General features: G+C 49.5%; 7 protein-coding genes across 7 annotated transcripts; 4 read left to right on the forward strand and 3 right to left on the reverse strand.

Annotated features, from left to right (window-relative positions):
* Positions 1-1,181: 1,181 nt before the first annotated feature.
* On the forward strand, positions 1,182-3,490 carry V8C40DRAFT_283298 (catalase; the record flags this gene model as incomplete). Its single annotated transcript, XM_083221921.1, has 11 exons — positions 1,182-1,209; positions 1,302-1,437; positions 1,517-1,540; positions 1,607-1,817; positions 1,875-1,967; positions 2,040-2,047; positions 2,136-2,259; positions 2,347-2,634; positions 2,726-2,810; positions 2,881-3,294; positions 3,362-3,490. 11 exons carry the CDS (start codon positions 1,182-1,184, stop codon positions 3,433-3,435), a joined length of 1,485 nt encoding a protein of 494 aa, XP_083068451.1. The 3' UTR covers positions 3,436-3,490.
* A 1,705-nt stretch (positions 3,491-5,195) lies between these two features.
* On the reverse strand, positions 5,196-6,437 carry V8C40DRAFT_283301 (uncharacterized protein; the record flags this gene model as incomplete). The annotated part of the gene is made up of 2 exons (XM_083221922.1): positions 5,196-5,995; positions 6,068-6,437. The coding sequence occupies 2 exons, from the start codon at positions 6,435-6,437 to the stop codon at positions 5,196-5,198; spliced, it is 1,170 nt and encodes a 389-aa protein (XP_083068452.1).
* A 1,598-nt stretch (positions 6,438-8,035) lies between these two features.
* On the forward strand, positions 8,036-9,757 carry V8C40DRAFT_256534 (Dyp-type peroxidase). Its single transcript, XM_083218290.1, has one exon. The coding sequence runs from the start codon at positions 8,165-8,167 to the stop codon at positions 9,377-9,379; it is 1,215 nt and encodes a 404-aa protein (XP_083068453.1). The 5' UTR covers positions 8,036-8,164; the 3' UTR covers positions 9,380-9,757.
* V8C40DRAFT_256536 (uncharacterized protein) lies at positions 9,639-18,777 on the reverse strand. The gene is made up of 7 exons (XM_083218291.1): positions 17,704-18,777; positions 17,477-17,648; positions 12,910-17,420; positions 12,786-12,837; positions 10,503-12,715; positions 10,371-10,430; positions 9,639-10,275 (listed from the first exon to the last, which is right to left on the reverse strand). The coding sequence occupies exons 1-7, from the start codon at positions 18,467-18,469 to the stop codon at positions 10,178-10,180; spliced, it is 7,872 nt and encodes a 2,623-aa protein (XP_083068454.1). The 5' UTR covers positions 18,470-18,777; the 3' UTR covers positions 9,639-10,177.
* A 1,272-nt stretch (positions 18,778-20,049) lies between these two features.
* On the forward strand, positions 20,050-21,318 carry V8C40DRAFT_117741 (uncharacterized protein). The gene is made up of 3 exons (XM_083210883.1): positions 20,050-20,247; positions 20,328-20,378; positions 20,470-21,318. The coding sequence occupies exons 1-3, from the start codon at positions 20,180-20,182 to the stop codon at positions 21,053-21,055; spliced, it is 705 nt and encodes a 234-aa protein (XP_083068455.1). The 5' UTR covers positions 20,050-20,179; the 3' UTR covers positions 21,056-21,318.
* V8C40DRAFT_117745 (uncharacterized protein) lies at positions 21,319-22,711 on the forward strand. The gene is made up of 2 exons (XM_083210884.1): positions 21,319-21,903; positions 21,960-22,711. Exons 1-2 carry the CDS (start codon positions 21,582-21,584, stop codon positions 22,529-22,531), a joined length of 894 nt encoding a protein of 297 aa, XP_083068456.1. The 5' UTR covers positions 21,319-21,581; the 3' UTR covers positions 22,532-22,711.
* Positions 22,663-24,897, reverse strand: V8C40DRAFT_256541 (nucleolar complex-associated protein-domain-containing protein). Its single transcript, XM_083218292.1, has one exon. It carries the CDS (start codon positions 24,816-24,818, stop codon positions 22,827-22,829), a length of 1,992 nt encoding a protein of 663 aa, XP_083068457.1. The 5' UTR covers positions 24,819-24,897; the 3' UTR covers positions 22,663-22,826.
* Between the last annotated feature and the right edge of the window lie 80 nt (positions 24,898-24,977).

The following is a 24,977-nucleotide window of genomic DNA, read 5'->3' on the forward strand; positions in this document are numbered from 1 at the left end:
ATGACGACTGGCACTATCAGGTAGTGAGTGTAAGAGTGTAAGCCCAAAGAAAAAAGAAGCCGAACTTTGTTTTCTTCGGGTACAGCGCAAAGGGCCCCACCATGGCGAGGCTGAGCCGCCCGTTTCTCGGCATCAAGCCACAGCCGGGCTCCAGATGCTCATTGGCAGATAATACCAATTCTACGTCATCCCCTGCAATCCCGCGTCTCCCATTGGCGCATTATCCCTGTCAGGCTCGCGGCAGGCTCGCGGTGGCTCGCTGCGGTTCGGCGTCGCTGTCGGTGGGGCCCTCCGGAGATTTCTCGTCGTCCAATCAGCGTCTCCCCCTTGCTTCGGCTGCTGTGGCTGCAGCAACGCCTCCGATTGGTCGAGAAAAATGCCTCCTATTTCTTGGTGAATTTTTCTTGGAGTGTCACTGTGCAGTTGGCGTGTATGCCGAACTTCCGAGTTAGAGCCTGCCGGCGAGATTTGCAGCAGATTTTTGGTTTTTGCAATAGTTTTATTCGTCCATCTTAATTTGAGCTGCATAAGGCTGATGGCTAGCCAAAAGAACGATGTCACGAAGTTAGGGGTGCTGGGTTGTGAAGTCTATCACGGAGATGTCAAGACACGCTGATTGGAGACTCATGTCAAGACTCCTCTCCTAAAAGCTAAGCTATCTAACAAGTACATACAAGACGGGCAAGCGAAGCACTTGCAGGGCTTGATACGGATACTTCGTACTAACTACCTGATACTGCTCCGTAGGCTGGCTTTTAGCTGGCTTTCCATTGGCTCCGGCTCTGCAGGCTCAGGTCCCGATTGTGGACCGAGACGGCTCGGCCCCACTCTTATGACCGAAAAGTTTGCGACGGTTGGAACTCGGAATCGGGAATCGGGAGTCAAGTGTCATGCACAACTACGACATAGACAGACTTGAGTATACTCGATCGGGTCTATAGCTTAGCTACAACGTGTTGGTGTGAAGCGAATACATGTCATAGCCATTGCCGAAGTAAGAACGAGACAGTAGGACGTAGATAAAACTAGCAAAGCAGAAATCAAGTATATCAGTCTATTCATCCCCGAGGCTCATTGCACATCAATCATCTTCCTTTCCATCTGTGTCACTCTCCTCCCTCCTGAGACTTACAGAGACTTAGTCTATATCGCCACTCTCATAATCTCAATACTCCATCAACATGACTTCCTTTTACACCGGCGCCGAGGGTATGCCTATCTCTCCTCATTTCCACCCAATAACATCAAAGACTCTACTCTTTAGCCATCCAATTGTTTCGACTAACACCATGTCTTCCCAGGTTGCCCCTACCCCAATCCTTCCACAAGCGTTCAAGTCCGCAACCCCTCAGGTGGTGTTGGAGGCCTTGTGTTGCTTCAGGATACCCAGTTGATTGAGACCTTGGCTCACTTTAACCGCGAAAGAATTCCCGAACGGTACGAAAAGATACTCCAACGTAACATCAATCTCGTAATCTCAAGTACACAGTGACTAACATGATACTTTCGATTTCAGAGTTGTCCATGCCAAGGCTGCTGGGTAAGCCCGTTCTCACTTATACGCAGATATACAGCAATCAAGTCAACTAACAGTCTAAACAACCAGTGCTTATGGTGAATTCGAGTGTACACATGACTGCACCGACATCACTTCTGCCAGCTTCCTCAACACCATTGGCAAGAAATCAGACGTCCTGCTCCGTATCTCAACTGTTGGCCCCGAGCGAGGCTCCGCCGACACCACTCGCGATGTCCATGGTTGGGGCATGAAGATCTACACTGACGAAGGAAACCAGGACTTTGTCTGCAACAACATTGTGCGTCGTTAGAGTGACAACTGGTTGATTTAGTTTGTCTGCTAATGCATCCTATAGCCCGTCTTCTTCGTTCGAGACCCCATCAAGTTCCCTTCGCTTAACCGCTCTCACAAACGCCACCCCCAAACAAACTTGGCTGACTCGGATATGGTACGTAATTTGTCTATCTAGACTGCTTCTTAGAGGCCAAAGAGGATATGCTAACGTGGATATCTCGCTTAGTTCTGGGAGTAAGTAAACTTTTCAAATCAAACCAACGGCATAGTGTTCTCCTCAGATGAAATAAGAAACGCCCGTCTAACGTGATGTTACCTACAGCTTCCACCTCGGCAACCCCGAAGGTATCCACGCCCTCATGCACCTGTTCAACGACCGAGGCACTCCAGCTTCTCTGCGTAACATCAACGCCTACAGCGGCCACACATACAAGTTCACCAAGGAGGTAAGATGAGAATTTCCTTCCTACTTCAGACTAGGCCTGGACGCAACAAAAGATGCTAATTAAGTCGATTTTTTTCAAAAACAACAGGACGGCAGCTTCAAGTACATCAAGCTCCACCTCAAGGCCCAAGATGGTGTCAAGAACTTCACCGCCGCAACCGCCACCAAGGTTGCGGGCGAGAACCCGGATTTCCTCACCCAGGACCTCTTCGAGGCCATCGAGCAGGGCAACTTCCCCAAGTGGGACGTCTTCGTGCAGGTCATGGACCCCAAGGAGGCCGAGACGTACAAGTGGAACATTTTCGACATGACCAAGGTCTGGCCTCACAAGGACTACCCGCTTCGCCAGATTGGCGTTCTGACGATGAACCGTAACGTGAGCTTACCCCTCATTTTTTTCTTGTTTCTTCCTCGCTTGGTGCTTGGTTTTCGAAAAAGAGGAGTTATCACTAACCTTCGCTGTCTAGCCTCAAAACTACTTTACCGATATCGAGCAGGCTGCATTTTCGCCATCCACCATGGTGCCCGGCATTGCCCCGTCTGCTGATCCCAGTATGTGTTACAAACTAGGTCGGTCCTTTTTTTTTCAGCTGCTAATCAAATCCCCTCTTCAAAATTACAGTCCTGCAGGCTCGCATGTTTGCCTACCCCGATGCTGCCCGATACCGTCTCGGTGTTAACTACCAACAACTGCCGACAAACCGCAGCAAGGCGCCCGTTTACACGCCCTACCAGCGCGATGGCTTCATGAACTTCACAGACAACTACGGGGCCGACCCAAACTACGTCAACTCGTCGCTCAAGCCCACAACTTTCAAGGCCGCCGGCAAGATTAACTCCACCATCACTGAACACGAGAAGTGGGTTGGCGAGGTCAGCAGCTTCACGAGCGAGATCACTCCTGTGGACTTTGAGCAGGCTACAGCCCTGTGGCACGTCCTTGGCACCCAGGAGGGTCACCAGGACCGGTTCATTAACAACCTGGCTGGCCATCTGTCCGGAGCCAAGAGTGCTCAGATCCGAAGCAGGGTCTATGGTGAGTTAACGAAATGATATTTCCCCTGTTGACGGAGATTTTTGAGTGCTAATGGGTGTGGCGGTAGAATATTTCTCGTATGTGGACAAGGATCTTGGAGCTCGCCTCCGGGAGGTCACTGAGGCCAAGGTCGCCGCGTAAATTGCCAGGGATAGGGACATGGGCTGTAATTGATTCATAGATACCTAGGAATGGCAAAAAAGATACTTGGGACCTTGTTTTCTCCTGTGATTTGGAATGTAATGGTCAGCATACATGAAAATAAGAGCAACATAATCAGCATAATCAACATAATCAACATCCCAATGTCTCCATACGTGTTCACTTTTTCAACATCAACTAGATGTACTAGCTTGTTTACTGGCCTCTTCGGCTGACGCGGCGCATTTCTGGTTTAAACCTGCCCGTGCTCCACAAAATTATGGTTGATTTCTCTTAAAAATATCCATGATAAGAATCTTCTGTATGGTGGGGAACACCAGGGCCTATGAGGCCTCTCCTTCATACACTCCACGAGTCAATGTGCCAGTCTAACAGGCCCTTCTTGACATTCCCCCGGTTGTGTCTGCCGAATTTGCCTCTTTGTAGGCCCCAATACAAAGTCCTAACCTTCTCTTGACAGCTGCCAATCTGTATCGTCGTGTACCAATTCCAGATCTTGGTGTAGTAGCACAGGACTATCTATGTAGTATTGGCAGCTAGTAACACACCAGGAGCTCTCCAGGGGTGTTCACAGATCTAAACAATGTAGTTTTCATGTCTTCGCTGGACAAGACAACGTCTTGCGGAATGTGGGGGGGCTTGATGCCTCACTTACAAGATGCCGGAGGCAATAAAAGACACGTAAATGAGGAGAATGCTACTCCATTTTTGCAATTGTCTCCTCTTCATCTGCCTAAAAGTTTCTTGCAGCGCTAGTAGGTCACAGGTAAGACGTGAGACTTTTACACGAGATTTTGAGGCGCGATTTCGTGCTCGCCCTGTTTGTAGTGTTGAGTTCTTGGACAGCTACGTCTACTCCATACAGCTGCAACACATTAGCATTCCCACATGCCAACCGTTCTTCGGCAGTAGCACCTGTGGGGGTGAAGCCGCATCAACCGAGTCATTCATCCCACAGGGACACCGGGAGTGTTCGCCAGGCACCCCCTTGTAAGCGATCTAGATACTTGTTGATGTACCTATCGGCCGAGCGGTGGCGGATTTTGAATGATCCCACGTCTAGCGGTCCATCTCATTGCCACTTTGGCCGAGAGATGGGGTAGTTTGTGTCCGCGGACAGACTCGGAGGCCCCTGGGCGCGATGGAAGTGGTCGCGTCAGGGGGGGTTGTGTATGGTGTCCCTGCGGACCCCTGTTTTCGTCAGATACTATTGGATCGTGATCCAACAATTTTCCCGCACTCTCACAGCATGGACATCAAGGACAGAATGCAAGAAACACGAGCCGGGCAGACGTCATAAGCGCGGGGGTTTTACGGATGCATTCCTACATTTGTTGGGAAGACTTCTTGAACCACCCTCGCGATGAGAAACACTCGGCACGCTCTTCCGGGAAAAGCATTAGCACCACGATTGATTGCTAAGACCAGCATTACGGCTGCCACGTCAGTGCGGGGGATGAATATGGTGGGCGACTGAGTGGAATAATTGGAAGAGAGAGATGGTCCTTGATGCACGTCTTGAGCACGTTGTTGCGATAGGGTTGTTTGGAAATCAGGCTGATTTAGCCTACTCATTGGGCAGCGCCGACTCTAACTGCAGCTGTCTATCTCTGGTATCTGTACTATTGCTGCTCTCTTCTTGACTCTGGTACTATCGCTGCCTCCCTTCTCATATCTGCCACTACCGTTCCCCCCTCTTCTCGTATCTGCTACCATCACATTTGTCTTCGGGCCAACCATCAATATTCTTTGTCTTCAAGCCAACCATTGACATTCATCACGCGAGGACGGCGATTCAGCAGTTCCCAATTATCTGACAGACCAGACATCGCTGCGAGCCGTGCGTTGGTCCATTGTATATCAATCATCAGCTTCATCTTGACTGCGTCATCTGCCGGCATATTGAGGCTGAATACTTGCCCGGTCTCGAGAAGGGAGGAGCTGTATTCTTGTGATTCAGCAATAGGATCATCGTCTTGCTCTGTTATCTGAAGCATTTCCTGGATCATATCACGGTCTGGCTGAGCAGGATCTTGTGGACTAATATCATGACCCCTAGGCATCCAATAAAACTGTAATTGAATGGCGTGATAACCTACTTCATGAGAAAAAGGAATCATGCCTAAGTATTTAAGACCAATGAGACATTTCCTCCACCAGTCTCGAAGAGTCGGATGCAGGCAAAGCATGTTCCAGGCTTTGTCAGAGCAACCAAGCCCCGAACCAAGAAGCCCAATAACCTGGGCATGACTCTCTTTACCCAGGAGTCTGGTTAAGTGAGAGAATTGCTCACGATAATGTGCAAGGCCTGCCTGGGTTGCGTTGATTTCGAATGGCACAATATGGCAGACTTCTGGGTAAGCCGCTCCGGTGAGGACACAGACTCCACCATCGCGGGCGATGCACTTGGCTCGTTCGTCTGCATTTTCTTCAATAGGTATATCGCTGCCTGTAGACAGAGTGTGTGTGTCGTCGGGGGATACTGAAGATGCGGTGCCTCTATTGATGATGGCATCGTCCGGCAGTCTGCCCAGAACCACTAGATTACAAGATTAGTATCCAAGTAGACAGCAACCTGTAGGTCAAGCATTGAAATCAAGGAAGTGCTTACTAAATAAAAGATAATTCTCTATATTGATATAGGGTATGTAAGGAACCATTGGCGTGGCACTGATGCCACGCAAATGTTCCATAGGTATCACTAGAAGATACACCAATTGTAAAGCCGTAAACTGGAAATCCCCGTCAGGGTCGCGTTGCGCCATGCTGGGTGACTCGTGATAAGCCATTTGGATTACAGCAATCAACTCCAGTCGTGGCTCGATTTCCTCCAAGCAGATGATTGGAGCAGCATCTCTAAGGGATGGTCGGGTTTCCAGATACCAAAGGAGCTTGCGTTTGTCTTTAAGACTCTTGCCCGATGCGAGATATCTCTGTAAGGCCCTTTGAAGCTGTATACCTGCCAATAAGTGTGGGTTCATCCCGGCGATGGGAGGAAACATAACTAAGGGAGAATAGATTGAAGAAATGTGTCTAAGATGTTTTGCTTTTCTGAAGAATATAAGTCAAATTTTTTTATTAGGGAGTCTAGGGTTTGTGAAGAATATAAGTCAAGATATTTGATTGGGGAGTCTGGAGATGTTATATATATGTTTAATTTCTGCCTCTTATCGCATGAGGCGAAAAAAAGGAGTGATGGAAAGTTATTGAAAAGTAAACCGAAGCCCATAACCTTGGAGTGAATTGTTCAAGTTGCGAAAAGCGATAGTACCTATATATTCGCCGGGTCTTCCTATTTTCACCGTAGAATATTACTACTTTCACCGTAATAGCCCGTGCCCGTACAAAAGCTATTACGCGTACGCCACAGTTCCCGCGAGGCCACACCCAATTACAGTATGACGCCCTGGCGTATTACATATGTTACAGCATTACACAAGACTATGATATCGTGATTTCTTCACCACAGTCGATGAGGGGCTCTCATTTATATACAAATTCGCAGGCTATAAGAACTATAAAATGACAATCGAAAAGATCTGCAACAGCATTTTCTATGGCGAGGCTGGCTGCGACAGCTGCTACGTTAGAGACTGACCCTAAGGCTGACCCCGAAGCTGAGGAGGTTATTGAAGTTATATGTATGCTGGTCTCCTAATCCAGAGTCAACGAGCTGTATGAATAAGCCGGTTTGCGAGAAATGTTGACATTAAATTTGAAGTGCCGAGATTTTTTTTTTTTTTTTTAAATTCTGCTATACTGTAAATCCGTATGTAGGTGTTGTAATTGCGACTGAGGGGGTAAATGTGGCTTGTGATGTGGAGCACCACGGTGAACATAGCAATATTCTACAATGAAAATAGGAAGACTCTATTCGCCTGTGGCTTGAAAGTATGGTGATTATCTCTCAGCTTCCTTAATAGATAAAGCTATTCTGGAGACTATGCTTTTTTCCAAAGCTGGGATATCGCAAAATTAGCTTCACAGCCTTGATGTTAAGTACAATGGCTTCAATGCGGATATTATTGAGAGGTACCTACTAATTATACAGTTGAGGTATCCATAGGTATGTAATAACAAGGTAGCTTCTAGAAAAAACAAGAATACGCCCGTGTAACTTATGCTTTCCACCGTAGTCATCTAGATGAGTCTTACTCGACATCCTCATTATCTAATAAGTATACACGATCCCATTACGAAGCACCACAAAATTAATGTCCGCTACCGGAGTCATCTGAATGAGTCTAATTGAACATCCTCATTATCTAATATCAATATACTACACAATCGCATTAATTCAAAGCACCGCAAAGTAAACAATATACTCGTCTCATTCCAGGGTATCCCTCCAAAAGCAGTAAAACTCAGCGAGCTACCTCCCCGCTGACAATCCCCCAACCCCCGATTGGCCGCACGAATCTCGGAATCCCTTCGGATCTCCCTGAATTGGGTCCGTTGACGTCAGAGACAACTCGCCCAGCATCTGAATCTCACTAGAACCATCTTCAGCTTCCCATCCCAAAGAGAAAAAGCACATGCAAAGCTAAACTACATAGTGAAAAAAAGGAGGCTAATCCCAATCTAAAATTCACTGCTCATAGAACACCTTTAGCTTCGAAATCACACCATGAGCTTTTTCCCTTTTGTAAATAAATAAGCAAAACCACCTCATTTCTTCTTCGTCTGTTCCCCTTTTTCGAATTGAGGTATGGACGCGATAGTCAATCGCATTGCTCCCAGTGCCGTGCAGCTTCGAAGCCAGAGACTCGTCCGATTTGATTGCGGCCATCGTCTGTTTGTAGCTCAGTCTCAATCTCAGTCTCAATCTCATCGATTCCGTCAACTAAGACCCCGCTCGTCCATCTCAGCATCACGACGACCCTCACCCTCATCCTCTCACTTATATAAATCCTCCTCTGCCGCTCTCTTTCACTCATCAGTATCAAATTTCAAAAACCCAGTCAAATCCAGCACAATGAGCGTCCCCCAGGCCGTCCAAAACCCCCTCACAAAGGCCGCCACCTTCCTCGTCCTCACAATCAACTCCTCCTCCCCCTCCGCTATCCAAACCGTCCGCTCCGTCCTCTCCAGCGTCCAGGATCTCTCCAAAAACGTCTCCCTGCGCGACCTCAACTCCCAGTTCTCCTGCGCCGTCGGCATCGGCTCCGACGCATGGGACCTTCTCACGGACGGCATTTCCGGCCTCCGTCGTCCCAAAGAATTGCGGCCCTTCCGTGAGATTGCCGGCGCTCGCCATACCGCCGTGTCTACCCCCGGCGACCTGCTCTTCCACATCCGCTCCGACCGCCGCGACATCTGCTTCGAGTTTGAGCGCCAGCTTCTTCTCAAGCTTGGTGATGCTGCGACGGTTGTTGATGATACGCAGGGCTTCCGCTACTTCGACGCCCGCGACCTGCTGGGCTTCGTCGACGGCACCGCCAACCCCGTCGGCCCCTCCGTCCCGGACGCCGTGCTCATCGCCGACGAGGACTCCGATTGCGCGGGAGGCAGCTACGTCGTCGTGCAAAAGTACGTCCACGACATGAGCGGCTGGACCGGCCTCTCAACAGAAACCCAAGAGGCCATCATCGGCCGCACCAAAATCGACAACATGGAGCTCGACGACCAGCCTGACGGCCACCAGCAGGCGCACAAGACGCTGGCCACAATCGAGGACGACGACGGCAACGAGTACAGCATCATCCGCGACAACATGCCCTTTGGATCGCCAGGAGCCGGCGTCTTCGGCACGTATTTCATCGGCTACTCGCGCCGCCTGTGGGTGATTGAGAAGATGCTGGAGCGCATGTTCATCGGTGACCCTCCTGGGAAGCACGATCGCATTCTGGACTTTTCTACGGCTTTGACGGGAACTACCTTCTATACGCCGCCGGCTTGGGTCTTGGACCGGCTCGGGGACTGAGGTGTTGTTGTTAATCTGATGTTATATAGGAGGAAGTTGGTGACAAGACGTTAGATGGCATGCACTTCAAATCACGTGCATATGTATATACTTACATCAACTGTATATGTCACATTGACATGGTTCATGTAAATTAAAGTGACATTCCCAGAGGTGGCTTTACACTGCACATTCAGACACGTTCTGTCTTGTCGGCCCAGTCTCGGCATCTTCCGGGGTTGCCGTTTCTCACAAGCAAATGACATTCACTACGGCTTGCATAAAAAGTGACGCGGTGGTCCTCTGCGAGAAAACCAACAAAACAGAGAAGTGGGAAAATAAATAAAGAGAAAATCAGTGGTATAACATTGCTTCATACCAGTCTATTCAGTCCTTGCCGCGATTAACAAACAAACCCTTCTCCTTGCCCCAGTTCGTGATTTCGTAATTGCTATCTCATAGTGAGCTGGGATTTCCCTGCGCCTTTCGCCCCAATGCTATGCCCAAATCCATCACTATGGTCTTACAGAACCTGCTCACCCATGCGCTTCTATATGTGCCTGTTGTTGTTTCAGGCGACGGCGGTTTCCTGATTAGTCCGTCCGGGTGAGTAAAAACGACATAGGGAGGAAGGTGTATGATGAGACCGGCAGGAAAATAAAAGAATAAAGGAAATAAAAACAAGACCAAGAAAAGAAAAAAAAGAAACAGTATCAAACAGTAAACATCAACCTGGACCCCGTAAACTCCACACTTGCCTTCTCTATCGAAATCAAGCAAGTTTGTCAAATCACCCTTCTGTCGGAAGCAGTACACGCCTCATATAGCGTTTGCATCATCCGGCTCCCCAATTTGCTGAACTCCAAGGTCTGGCGGGCAATCCACCGGATCTGATGAGATACAAGAACCCTCCCAGTCTAGAATGTGTGAAAGCAAGGTTAGCAACGGGGGTCGCTAAATCTTCTGAAGCGCAAGCGGCGGATGCGCAACTGGTGGGTGGCAAGCAGCATACCGGAACCATCATCCTCTACTTCTTCATCAACAACAAACCTCCTCAAAGAACCTACGACTTCTGTGTAGATGGCGTTAGCATTAGGAGAGCCACTAGAGCTTCTTTGTGAGTAGTCAAGAGGTATATGCGTACCGTTTTGGAGCATTCTGAAATCGGCACCATTGTCGTCACTATCCGGGTTTTCGCTGAAATAAGCGCCGCATTTACTGACTACTCGCACCACAGCGCTCGCACTCTCACGTCCAATGAGTATGCGACGCCTAATATGTGCATCGCGGAGGTAGAGCAGGCACGCTATCCCCAGCCTTTGGATAACATCTCTTACGGCCTCTCGTCCATCGTGCATTGTTGTGTCTTCTCCAGAGACCTCGGGCGCTAAGCTGAAGAGCTCTGTATCCAGAAATTGCTCGGTATTGTACCTCAGTTCGCTGTCTGGGATTACAAGAAGATGAGGTACCCAATCTGGCAAAGTTTCGAGGCTATTGGCTGCCGTGATTTGAGCCATGGAACCGTCTCTTCTCTTCAAATGTAACGATGTCTGAAAGTGCTCCAGAAACGCCATGCCTTCAGTGCTATGTAGGCTCTGCGCCTGAGCGGCTATATGCCGTGTGAGGGTCTGGCCGTGGTTAGCAGACAGAGTGTTTTCTAGATAAGCGCTGGCGCCTCGCAGGAATGGATCCAACGGCTCCGTCGTCGATTCTCCTTGAAGCTTTCTCCGTAGCGTGTTAAATACCCTGAGATCCATTTGGGTCGACACTGCTGTTAAGCGGCCCAAGATATTGTGGGTAGCCTCACGCGCTTGATCAATGGCGAGGAGCTTTTCGACGAAAATGCTCGACAGCTGACGCTCGGGGTGGTCGTGGATGATGTGGACTTCATCGGAGGTCCAGGGAAACGGTGGCTCGCGGAAGGCCAGTCGTTCTTCTGGCGCGTCGACAATATACTGCGCGCCTAGTGTAGGCTCGAGCTGCGATAAAAGGTAGCTAATGAGCTTTAGGATCGATGCATATGGCGGTGGACGGTTAGAAGGTCGCCGATAGATGCTGTGCAACATTTTTGCGTAGTTGGGCTGCAGGTCCATGGACGCATCAGCTGCAATAATGCGCAACAGCTTGACTAGAAAGTCGTTCCCCAACATATAAGCAACCTCCCGTGGCCCGAGCATGGCAAACTGGAGCATCATGCCAAAGACTTCATCCCAAGAGCGAATATGGAACTGAAAGTATCGCCAAAGACGGTCAAACGCGACCATAACCTCTTCCAAGACGTATGATTTCGGAGGAGACTCTCCGCGGCCTGAAGAGTTGGACTCAGACTCACTCACATCATCATCCTGTATCGTAACTGGTCGATCGTAAATATGCGGTGTCTCAGTGGCGATTTTACCCAATACAATAGCCATTGTGGAACCAGTAAAGGCACGGACGTTGGCGTCTGGATTTCGTTGCACCAAGCCCCTAAAGGCCTCGTGATGGACATGGAAGTAATTGAAAAACGAAAAGGCGCAGGCTCCGCAATCGACTACGGCTGAGCGGATCATGGCCGCGAATGAATCAAAACTTGGTGTGCCTTCGACTCGAGTAACCAGTTGGTCAAAATGGCCAAGAGCCATCTCCATTGCTAGGGTTTTTAATGCGTGAGGCGGTACGGTTGTTGGGCCATTGTCTGAACTTTGGGGCTGAGGCTGACCTGGGCTGGGAGAGGATGCATATTCGAGAAATTTTGCGTGCCTGAAACAATGCTGTACAAATTCTACGTGACTGGGATCATACAGGCAGTGTCGTTTGAGCAGCAGCGTATTGTCATCGAGAATATGTTGCTTCAGGGGGGTGTCGGTGTCAATGTGCAGAGGGGTTATGGCCTCCTGAATATACGGCGTGGTTTGCTCTGCAACGAGGGATGAAGAGCGTTGGTAGAACAACATGTAGGCGCTGTAGGTCTTGTCAAAGCTTGAGCCACCGGAATCAAGGCTCATTTGCTGGCCTGCGCTACCCCCAAAGGCGCTGGCCGCCATTTGACGCGGGTCCCATGGCGTTACGACATCGTCATTGAATTCTACCCAGCTGGGACGGTCCACCGTCGATGTTCGCTCTCGGATATAAGAGTAGTAGTGCCCTGATTCTGCCGTGCCCGCATGAATAAGGATGCCCACTAGCTCAAACATATCCTCTTGCTGATCCGTATCTATAGGGTTACTGAGGTGGTCGATTGTATATGGCCTCATATCGATTGTCGAGGGGAACGAGAAGTAGTCATTGATTTTACTCCGTTGCTGTGTACGAAGATTAAAGTCGAATCGCTTAAGGTGGAATATCAAGTTATCTGGTACTTCTTTCAGGCATGCCCTGTAAAGACGCTCCATTAGTAAATTGCCAAGTCAAGTTATTCCTTTCCTTCTTCTTTATCAAGACTGACCTCTTCACAGCATCGACGTGTCGGTCGCAAGAGGAGCACTTGTACTTGTTATCTGGAGAATTGCTCTTCGTCAGCCAAAACAACCTGAATAAAGCAACACATGATATGAGTGCGGTTCACTTACCACCTTCCAATACCTCTCCACGCACATAAGCCTGTAGGCTTTCCTGCAGTGTGCTCTTCCCATGTATATCGCATTGTATGGCAGAAAATGGCTCGAGTCGTTCAGATACATGCTCACACTCTTGCGACTTGACTTGCTGGACAAGCTGCCCACCGTAGATTGACCGCAGCGCTTTCTTCTCGTCATCTGTCATACCCTGTGACTCTAACCGGTCGAAAAATAAGCTGTAAAACTCTTCCACGTCCATTTGGTTGTGAATGTCAATTAGGACGTCATCATAAGTCTTGATAGAGCCGACCAATAGACCAGGGTCGACACAGCGGCGGTAACTATCTTGCAAATAGCCGAATACCTTTTGCGTGTGAAATAGCAACTGCTGAGAATCATCGGAATCGTCAATTTTGAATTCGAGTATGAATCGACGGAATGCTGTGTTCATAAAGAGCTGAGTGAGTAATGAATTCAAATAGCACGTGTTTGAGAGATTCCGCAAGCCCACATAGCCGTGCATTCTGATGGCCTTGTTGCGAGCAAACTGGTATGATAGTTCGTAGATATAGGGATCAATGCCATCTTCCTCATCCAAATAGTAGGGGACAAGATCATTGAGACACTGTAGTAACGAGCTGAACCTGGACCGGTTTTCCTTGATCAATGTGAAAATTGCTTCATACAATTTTGCTCGCGTGTCGGTTCTCAGCAGCACCTTTTGTACGGGCTGTGCTGGATGAATTCGCCGCTGTGGGAAGAGGTGCATATGAAATAGTGTCTCAGCAAGATCATCTGGCAAATTCGCAGAAATAGGCAGCGTGCTATCTATTTGCAGGCATCTGAGAAGAAGAGTCAACAGGCCATCTGCCACAAAATCCTGCGAATCTGGTTGATCGAGCCGTTCCTTCGAGGTGTGGCTGAGCAGCAGCTCACAGACCTGTCCCGCGAAGAGCGGAGTATTGACCTCGCAAGGTATGGCCTGGGCGCCTTTGCAAAAGAGGTAATCGAGCCCATCAAAGAACTCCTGGCATTGGTAATGAGAACCAACTGCTTCCAAGAGAAGGTTTGAAGCAACCAACCAAAAGTATTGCATCAGAGGAGACGGTGGTCTGGCATCTTCCGGGAAGGCATTTATAGCGGCTTCTTCCATTTCCACTGCCTTTTTCATCATACCGACAACATGCCTCCTTACGGCTGAGCGGGAGTCAAACAGAATCAGCCTATGGAGGATACTCTTAAACGAAGGAAGATTCACAAGGCCGTTCATAAAGACGCTGTGCATCAGACACAGTTGCAATATGGAGGAGAGCGTGGTGTCGATTAAAGCCAGCGAGGAATCCCCTTCCCCACCATTCACCGCGTCGGTCAAGATGTCGACAAGGCGACTTGGATCTGGATACGTAACTTCGTAGTCGGTAGGCGATGTTGCTAGTGCTCGTGCGCTTCGTAAGAGCTGTATAAAAGTATGCATTAAAGCTCCCATAATCTCAATCTGCAACGCAGGATTTATTTGATCCAGAAGGCTCTCATCAGACATTGCCTGTGCGATCAAGGTGGAAGACGTTCTTAGAATCTCTTTGTAGGAGACTCGGGAGACTCCACGATCCTTGTCCCATCCAACTTCGTCGCTATTAGATTCCGCCAGGCGAACTGATTCAATGTATTTGGAAAACGCATGGACAGCATATAGACATTTGTAAGGCTGGCCTTGGGGGAAAAGATCCGTGTACACAGTTGTTGGGCTCTCAAACAAGTCGATGATGTGACGGTCGGTGTGGAGCTTGACTAGGAGGCTGTACATTTCCTTTGCGATCTTATCTTCCATACCTAGGTGGCTCCAGAGCTCCGAAAAGTGAGACATGACCTGAATCTCGAGTGGTGATGCAAAAGGCGGGACTTGAGTCGAGCTTGAAAGGTCATTTTCCTCGCGTCTTACTAATATCATGCCTTCTTCAAGGTGTAGCCTTTCTAGAGACGTACGCATCTGCTGCGTCAGGGGGAGGAATTGTCGCCCTTTGTAAAACGCACGATAATTATCGAAGCCGGTCTCGAACTTCAAGTTGGATAACAGATGAGCTGCCGTGTTCAGCTTTCCAATGCGCAATAATTTTATTTCCGTTGCCTGGCCACCGTCAAAAGACTGGTATTTGAGCGTTGTGAGATCCCCTTCAGCTTGGCATGGCGTCTCGTAAAAGATTGATCGGAAATCGGGAGCGCACATGGTGGGTTTCGTATAATGAAACTCCAAAAAGACCCGGAGAAGCTGCAAAGTTCTGGTGAAGATACGCTCCTGCTCTTGCACCTCCTCTTCGGTTGCGACAATCACCATTGGCTCATCTTCACCGCTCGAGGTTCCATCGCTCGATGCTTTAATTTTCCTTGCAGAGTCATTCAACTGGACCAAGCAGCGGTCGACAAAAGCTGATTGAACGCGACGGGCTCGATTAAAGGGATATGTCGTAATGACTGGACTTTTAATGTAGACACCAACGGTCAAAGTGCCAATTGCCTCCTCTGCAAGCGCCGCATGGTCGGTGCCCATAACAAATCTCCAGAGTTGTTCAATGCCATTTTCCTCTAGAAACGTATCGTCGTCGAGGTCACAGTCGACATCAACATTATTAACTGCTGCGAGGACCATTTTCTTGACACAGAGGAGCATTCCTCGGCCAAAACAGGAAGAGGGGAGATTGGGCAAATATTGAGAGAAGCAGAGCTGCAGAAACGGATTTTTGGATACCTTCCCAGGGCCAATATCTATGAAGATATCCCAGCCTGAATTTCTATCGTCATCACAAAGACAAGCTGGTCCGACGAGCAGATCCCAAAGCTTTTCCCCCAACTCTTCGGAAATTGCGTCTGGTCGGAGGCGAATGAGATTGGCAATGAATTCTTTTCGTGGTAGGTTGAAGCGTCCGGAGACCACCGAAGGGACACCGACAGTCCTCGCTAGCTTAATAGCATGCTCCAATTCTTCCACCAGCAATCGTACAAGATCATGCTCTTGAATGAGAACGTTCATTTCGTCAGCCATATTTGGGCGAATGGCCATTGATAAACAGCATAAGCTGCCCAGTGTGGTGGGTGACTTGTCCGCAATATCTTTGACACAGCTTGAGTATAATTCTTGACGCCCTTGGCTATCTGGACCAAATTGCAAAAGGACCCTGAACCTATCCATAAGCGTTGATTGTGCTTCAAGGGTGAACGACTGAGAGGCGGGTGAACAAAAGAATGCCTGTCTGAGCAATCTCAAACAGAGGTCATAAGGAAGAAAGCCGAGCGTTATTCCCTCCGCTCTGCATCGCAATGTCAGTTCCGTGTGTAGCGTCTCCCAGACGGCCCTAATTGCCTGGCTGAATTCTTTGGGCGGAAGAGCTTGGAGCTTCTCATAGATGGAGATGATTGCAGGATAGTCGAGAAGATTTGCGATTGAGTTTGTCATCTTAGCAACAGCTTTCGCTACGCGGGGATCCTGACTTTCCGTAATTCCCTGCCACAAAAGATCGAGATGCGACTTCTGGTACATTTTAGTAACAACCAAATATCCAATGATGTTGGAGCTCTCAGTAATAAGTTCCGGATGGCAGGTGGGGCCGAGAATGTAATCTACCAGATTTGTTTGGAGAAGGATATGGCCCAGATGGTCAGTATAACGGCGGTTTGGGACAGCACTTTGAAGGCCGTGTCGTTTCCAAGCAGTGACGAGGTCAGAACACATGGTAGAAACGGAATTGACCCGTAGCTGCATCTGGCCAGATCGAATCAGCTTCTCAAGGATGCCCACTTTCCACCCCCATACAATGGCATCAATAACTAGCGGTCCTTCAAGATCCGGATACTTTGCCTTGTACTCGTTGAGCATTGTGATATTTCCCTCGTCATCACATAGAAGACAAAGTTTGAGCAAATCCGCCAATGCGGCGATTTGCACAGGAACACCATCACTGCTCAGAGTTCCCACATGCTTTTCAATGATTGCGAGTAATAGCGTCGAAAAATCTCCCCAAATGCTGTAGACATGGATCAAATCTGACTTGGCAGCGGCCTCATCCAGTGTGCTTCGGCGCGAAGTACGATAAGACTCATTCAGACAGTCTGTGAGAATCTGAATTATGGGCGTGAGAATATTGACCAGTCTCGGTAATGCTTGTACGATTTCGATGAGGCGCGTTGCAAAGACGCAAAGGGACTTGATGACGCCTCTAGCAAAGTCATGCAGTTGTCGTGTGAAATATGCAACTAAATTTGGTCTGCCCAATACAGCAGTATTAGGCGAGCCAGGATCGGTGCCGACTCCGAGGTTGTTGCGCTGCGCCAACTGATGGAACTGTCGAAGATAGTCCAGAGAAATCAATGGCGGGGCTTCGGAACTAGTTTGCAAAGCATCGATCTGCCAGTCGCGGACAGTATGGAAATCGACGATTACAAACTGCGCCGTGAGCGCAACGAAAGAGTGGGACAGCGTCAATGCCAATCTCTGCAGGATTGGCAGCCTCGGAGGGGCTGAAGGGGAGAGGCTAGGTAATGTCAGCTGGCTGATCTCAAATATTTGATTTGCACCCTGATGACATACTTTTTGTTTATAATTAGAGCGCAGAGACCCAGGAACGATTGCCAGAAGGCTCTGTTGTTATAAGCCGACTCACATATGACTTCCGGGTCTCTGGCCTTTGCGAACTCGACGAATAGGTCTAACCATACCCGGAGCTGCTCACAGATGCCCATTTCTTGCTCTATGGGTGGCTCTACAAAATGATTAGCTTCTCGAGGCCAGAGATGAGGATATTGCCAAATACAGACGTTCAGATAGGAATTGACGTAGACGGTTCACAGTCTCTGGTAGAGTATCTGAATCAAGGTAAGGAAACTGCATGGTAGGGTCTACAGGAGGAGGAGGATTGCCAGCATCGAGGGGGCTGAATGTGTCGGCGGCCAGTTCGATCCCTGCCTGGTCTGGCATCTCATGATCGGTAGGGAACAGCTCTTCAATAGGCGGGCTGAGGGAGGCGCGCCAGCCTGTGGGCGGAGTTCGTGGACCGCCATCGTTATTTGTAGTTACGTCAGGCTCAGCTTCTTCGACGCTCTTCTTGGCCTTGTCCTCTTCTGGGGTTGCTTCTCGAAATGTTGATGGAGAGACGTAGCGCACGGGGGCAGTAGGGGAATATCGCATACGGGTAGGAGATGCTGATGATGCTCTCGACGGCGGGTTTCTAAGATTAATAGTAGTGACACGGCTCGACGTCGGGGGGTCAGGAGGAATGGTCGGAGAGTCGACATTCTGAGGCGGGGTGCGAGGCTGTTTGGATTCCTGGCTGGGCTGGACGGTGCCGTCAAGGGAAGGGATGGTGTTGACCGTTGTGTAGAATGGGCTCGAGCCCGAGTCGGACAAATAGACGCCTGTCTCGACCGATGCAGATGGCGAGCCCGAGCCCGAGCCCGAGGCAGACGTGCGCCGGCGCTTGCGGGAAGAGACGTCGCTGTCGTCGAAGGGATTCGGCCGGGTCGAGCTTGGCTCAGGAGAGGCCTTGGGCCCCGGAAACTCGGACGTCGCTGGAGCCAAACCCATCTGGCCGGTGTGCGGGATCGAAGCAGCACGAAGCCTGGAGGTCCAAAGACGTCACGGCGACGCGAGGGCCGTCTGGGCGGCAGCTACAGAAAATTAACATGTGTGAGAGGATGAGTGCGGCGAGATTGAGATAAGCATGAGTATTGGGGCTGTGACTGTGACAGGGCTGAGAGAGAAGAGGCTGCAGCTATGCACCGTAGATGGAGATGGAGGACAAGCAATCTGGAGAGCCAGACCGATGCATCAACCCCAATATCAATCCCGGAAGAAAAAAAAGTGGTTGCAACTCGCGATCAAGCCAAATCGGCATTGGAGGGACGCGGTGCTTGTGTGGAACTAAGGCGAGGGGTAGCTATCAACTGAGGTAATGCTGTGGTGGGGAGGGCCAAAGAGGGAAATCGGGGAGCTTAGCAGCACATCAGGTATGCGGCTACTAAGGTGCCATCCATGGATGGTTTGCCTTACCTGGGGCGGGTGTTAGCGCAGTACCTGCGGCGGTAACTGCCAGTGGATCAGGCGCCGACAGGTACCTGATTCGTATATACTCGTATGGGTATTACTGAGTCAGTCAGTACTGGGGAGATAAAAGGGAAAGAAAGCAAGAATGCGTTGGTGCCTGAGCGGTCGTGATGGATGTGTAAAGTAATGCGTGCAGTAGTAAGGATGAGGCGAGGGCACGAGAAACTATGGGTGCTTGTAAGTTGTGAGGCAGCCGGTAGGCAAGTTATGAATGGCGCAGCCTGGATCAATGGATGGGTTTTATAGAGAGGGCAGGGCAATGGAAAAGGCACCTTCGATCAGCCAGCCAGTCCGTCGGGCGCAAAATCCAGCAATGCTTTGGGCTGCGTTTCTGCGCTCCGGCTGTGACTGATGCCATTAACTTTGCAAACGCCTGAATGCGCCACGGTGAGTGCCTGCCTTGTCCCTTGCAGCCGTGTCCAGCGTGTGCGAGCTATATAACCAGTACCTGGAGGCAACATTAACTTGTACAATTCTCGTCTCTGCCCTATTAGCATTGGGAGTATCTACGGGGCTGCTCGACTAGATACCAGGTACAATATAAAAAGAAGAAGAACCCTTAGGTATTTCTTTTAATCACTCACCAGGCTTAGACATTCTGCTGCTCTGTAAAATACACGATACCTCCTATTCACAGCTGATTTATGCACGTTTTCTGCTGCCAATAACTCCTAGGCAAGTTTTGCAATGGAATGGTTTTCGACTTTGATATTCTACTGTACGAACCAACGTTCTTACAAATATGGGTAATTTGTGAAATGCCCTGTGAAAGTTATCTAAAATGTACACATCAACCAATGGGAAAATTGGCCGCAAATATCTGGTACATGTAGCTACTATACTGATTTTACGGAAGTTAATTTGTAAGGTAAGTTTGATATAAATCGGTTTTCGAGCGCCACAGTGTTTTCTCTCGTCAAGGTAATTCTCGTTGGAGAGTTTTCCGCGGCATTTCGCGGCGACTGAGAAAGGCACGCACTGTATTATGCACTGTATATCTCGGACCTAGAGGTACGTACCTACCTAGGTGATTTGAGAATTTCCAGTGCCAAGCCCGTGGTGACTGAGGACAGCCATCTTCATACTCTCATCCCCATAGATACTCTCAAAGCCCAACTATTATTTTTTACCTTTTGGGTCTGATTCACCGTTCCTTGGTTTGATAGTCGACTTGACACTTGTCCCTTCGTCATGGCTGCGCCGTCAGCGAAAAAACGGCTTGTCCACCACCTTGACACGCCTTTCTCTACCTCATCATGGTACGTCCTCTTCAACTCTATATACCTAGAAGTACCTAGGAGTTTGAGCATAGAACTGGTGACGTAGCTAATTCCAATAGGCCCGAAATCTCAATTGATGACCAAGACTCAATCTTGGAGCTCCTTTGCCAGTATGTCATTTCGCCTCACTTTTGTCGTTGCAAACCGCGATGTCTCGTCGTGGTCTGAAGTTGACATCATACTGATAAATGACACCAAAAGCCTTTTGAGCCCTATAGGGCAGCACCGCCGAATCCACACAAAAACCTCCAAGGGAAAGAGGGCTGCAAAAAGGGAAAAGAGAGCCAAGTCCAAGGTAGATGAGGTACCAAACTCAGTCAAGATACCGACTCCGCCCAGTCCGGAGCTCAGTGCAAGCGTGGACGTTGGCTTTAATTCAATTACTAAAAATCTTGGATTGAATACATCACCTCCTGATGAGTCAAACAAGCACAAGGACTATTCCGTGATTTTTGTCGCTAGGGGAAGCCAGTCACAAGCGTTCAACCAGCACTTTCCACAGCTGGTCGCGGCCGCGTCTCGAAATTTACCCGACAAAGAGAAGATACGGCTTGTCGGATTTTCCAAGCCATGTTCCGAGAAATTAGGCAGCGTACTCGGCATACAGAGAGTCTCGTCGGTGGCTATTTCTCGACATGCGCCGGGAGCGGACGCTCTGTTTGCTGTCGTGCAGAATCTTGTGGCCCCAGTCGACTCGCCTTGGCTTAATGAGACGCCTAGCACCACCTACAAGCCAACTCAAATTGGCTCTGTGGAAACAACTATTGGAACGAAGCGGGAGAAATGAATCGAAAAGGTGTCATGTTATTATTGGGCAAGGTCTCAACAAGCAGTCCTTGGGATTACCGGAGCATAGTAGCGAAATTTATACCATAGAGAATCAAGCTGAGTGACCTATTTGCTTGAGCAGGCGAGAATCTAATTATTACCCGTGGGCACTATATTATACCAGAATTATTTCTAATTACCTACTAGATACTAGGTAAATAGCAACCTAAGTAATTTACAATTAAAATGCTGTAGCTGGTGAAGAACCAGCAGCATCAGTTTGATGCTCTCAAGGCACCCTGCATACACTAATACTATGAGCACGCTGCACTCTCCTCCAGGGCTTTTATTTGGCCTATGCAACACTGAGATGCCTACCAGCTGCCCAGTGCTCTGTTCTAGGTTGTTTTTCACGTGCACGCATAAAGGGCAGCTGCCATCACTCCTCAACCTCAACCTCGTCCTCACCTTCACTTTCTCAACTCTTCAACTACCTTATCTATTTCATCGCCTCAGAAATCATCTGGATCAAACCATAACAGGAAATGAGTGGCTTTGGTGATGACGAGAAGCTCAGGGCAGCAAGAGAGCTTGCCCAAAGCTTCTCTAAATCCAAACCCGCAAAGAAGAAGAACGTCGGTGGTGGTAACTATGGCCCTCGTCCGGTCATCTACGTGCCGCAGCATCACCAACCGGCACCATTGATTCGACATCATCCAGTTGCCAGGCCAGCTACCCAGAATATCCCCCCTCCCAGTAAGAGAAACTACTCTGCTACCACCACTTTCTCCACTGGTAGGGCAGGAAAGTCTGTCATTGGGACTTCGGGCTTGGATTTTCTCAAGGCGTCTGGTGCCAAGGCACGAGGTAAGCATAAATAGTCCGACCAGTTTAATAACAGGTGGCTGACTGGCTTCTTTCAGATACTGCGCAGCCTCAGCCGAGCACAGTCTCTATCGCCAGTGAAGTAACCAGCACCATCAAACAAACCGAGGAGACCAACACCACCAAGCAGACCGAGAAGATTAGCACTATTAAGCAGACTGAGAAGATCAAGATTACCAAGCAACCCGAGATTAGCAATGATACTTCGACAAATGCTCACCTTCCCACTATACCTCCACAAGCACCAGGAACTGCTCCCTTTGGGAACATCCTTGATGCTTTTCTATCCATTGTTGCAAAAAAGCCAAGCTTAGATCAAGAAATCGACACGTTGACCAAAATCTTGCCCAAGACGTTGGATCTCAATGCTACTGCACCAGCGGCTTCAGATGCTCCGCCAGCCAACGATGACAATGTGCCTCAGGGATCCAATGTTGGAGCAAGTCAAAACCGAGTCTCAGATCATTCGCCCTCAAACAAGGTCTCTCCCGTCGCCACAGCCGTCGTCTCGAATAATGGTAAGGCCCAGGGACAGACTGTCCGCACAAATCGAGTGTCGAAAGTCTCTGTTACAGTGACAAAGGGATTGGCAACCTCGTCGTGGGCATAAAATGTAACTATAGGAGCCAACTATTTCTTTCAGGCCGCTTAAGGTCCTGATATTCTGCAGATCTATCTGGCCATTGTTGCCAGCGACAGACATACCATAGGTGGACAAAAATGCTATCAGTTTAGTGGTCAGGAATTATTGCTTGCTCATATGGGCTCTGGACAAGGTCGGTCAATTTAAAATGATTTATTATCTTGACACTTTTATACTATAATGCAGTGATGTAAACCGATGCCTTATCCAATTTTCCCATCTAAATCAGCGCTCCCCTGCTCGTCTCTAATTGCATGTTGTATTAAGATGATGTGGGCAAACTCTTCTCAAACAACTTCAACCCTTCTCTAACCTTTGGTGAAAAATGCTTCTTCAAAAGCTCGCCCTCCCACACCGTCGCGGCAAAAGGATTGCTGCCTTCGACTGTATCGCTTAGGGCGTTGTGGCGCCCATCTCCCTTGCGCTCCTCGGTGTTCCACAAGCTGGCAATCTTCTTGCCGTGGGTGTTCGCCACGTCGTTGAGCAGGCCGAGAGTAGCCTGGCAGGACTTGTCGGGCAGTTGCAGCGCGGCCGTCATGAGCTGCTTGCTGAAGGCGGCCAGCTTGAGAGGCGGCACAGAACGGATGTTCCATGCAGGGAGAAGGATTGCGGTGAGGGAGCGGAGGAGCAGGACGGTTGTGGTTTGGACGTTGATCTTGGAGACGTTTGATGTGGAGTTGGCCATCTTGGTGAGCTCGAGATCGGGGTGGATCGAGAGGTTGAGGAGGGAGGTGAAGAGGTGGGTTGTGAAGTAAGTGAGGTCGAGATGGAGAGTGTTGCGCGAGTTGTGGGCATCCTGGCCCTCGAGGAGGGCGAAGGCGGTGACGGTGCAGAGAAGAGCTTCGCGCGTCAGGTTTCTCATGGAGACGCTGTCGTCGCCCTCATGTTCGGCGGCGAGGTCGGCATCAACATCGTCATCGGCGTGTCGGATCAGATCCTTCAGCGCCTCGAGCAAGTCACCAAAGAAATCTTGGTTGATAAGGTGAGCGTATTTGGCTAGACCCTCGAGCACGGCACCCATCAGATGGGGAGCGCGCATTTTCAGGATGCGAAAGTACGTGGCGAACACGAGCTTGAGAGTCTCAGACTGCATCTTCTCTCGTTCCTCGTGGTCGACCAATGCATCTGCGGCGGCCATGTCCTTCTCCAGGGACTTTTGCTCCTTCATCGCCTTTCTCATTCGCTTCGTTCGAAATTCTTTCTTGCCCTTCTTCACTTTAGCAGCCTCAGGGCGCTCAACCGTGTCTTGTGATGCCTTGCCGGCGAACTCAGATAGTAGGCGAAGGCTGAGGAAGAGGTTAAGAACGCTTTCTTTTACCTCATAATCTCGGGCTTTCATCATTTTTGACAATAGTGAAACTGCCTCCATTGTTGGCTTGCCATCCTCGTCTTCGCGGAACAATGTCTCCAGCGCCTGCAGACACTTGACCGAATTGTTATCAATCTTCTTCCGGCTCAGCTTGTTTACCAAGATCCTCAGTAGTTCAGAGCGGAAGTTGAAGTGCGGGACTGCTGCTATCAAGGTGCAGGCGCATGTGATGGCAATGCCGGAAACACTCTGTCCTCCTCTCATTGCAGGTGTTTGGTCCTTGGCGCACCTAGCCAATTCCTTGACAAAGTTCTGATAGCCAGATACCAGCGCCTGTTCATACTGGCGCATTGTGCGAACTTCCTTTGACACCTTCTCCGTCGGGCCGTCTTCGGTCTGAGGCCGTATGCGATATCCAGGGATGATGTCTTTGTATACCGACATTTGCGTCATGAGGGCCAACATCTGAATGGCAGGGATCTTGGACTCGCCAATCGTAGCTAGGGTCTTGAGCGAACCGACATGTTCTTCTGGATTTTCATTCAGAGCCGTGGCAGCCTTGGCCAGCTCTTCTTGCGCCTCTCGGATCCGCTGAGCCTCGGAGACGGTGGGCGCCTCTTCTTCCACCTCCTCGGGCTCTGATTCGATGTCGTCCTCTCGGCCCTCTAGCCATTCCGTGTCGCTCTCGACAGATACCAAGTCTTCCTCCTTCTCAAGCTCCCGAAGGACCTCCAGGCGACCGTCGGCGGTCTTAATTGGGAGCTTGGTGCTTTCTTTGCTGGCCTTTTTGCTCTTGCGACGACGAGTCTCGTAGCTGTCTTCAAGATCCCAATTGGCGGCCTGTTTGAAGAAATCCTTCTGAGCCTTTCTGGATGCCGTGGCTTGCGACTCGTCATCCGAGGCATCGTGGGCCAATTTTCTCCTCTTGGTACCGTTGGTCGTCATTTTTACTGTTGGGTTCCCAGGTTATGGGAAGTCGACCGGAGAGAGGTGAAGTTTGTTCAGCGATAGAGACACCAGCCTCACGATAAGAGATTCTTGTCTCAAAACTTTTTTTTCGAGCCAATTTTGTTGATATATGAACCCTGGCAGTAGACATAGTAG

Source organism: Trichoderma camerunense, assembly GCF_050948025.1.
Source record: "Trichoderma camerunense strain CBS 138272 chromosome Unknown V8C40scaffold_22, whole genome shotgun sequence".
NCBI classification, from domain to species: domain Eukaryota; kingdom Fungi; phylum Ascomycota; class Sordariomycetes; order Hypocreales; family Hypocreaceae; genus Trichoderma; species Trichoderma camerunense.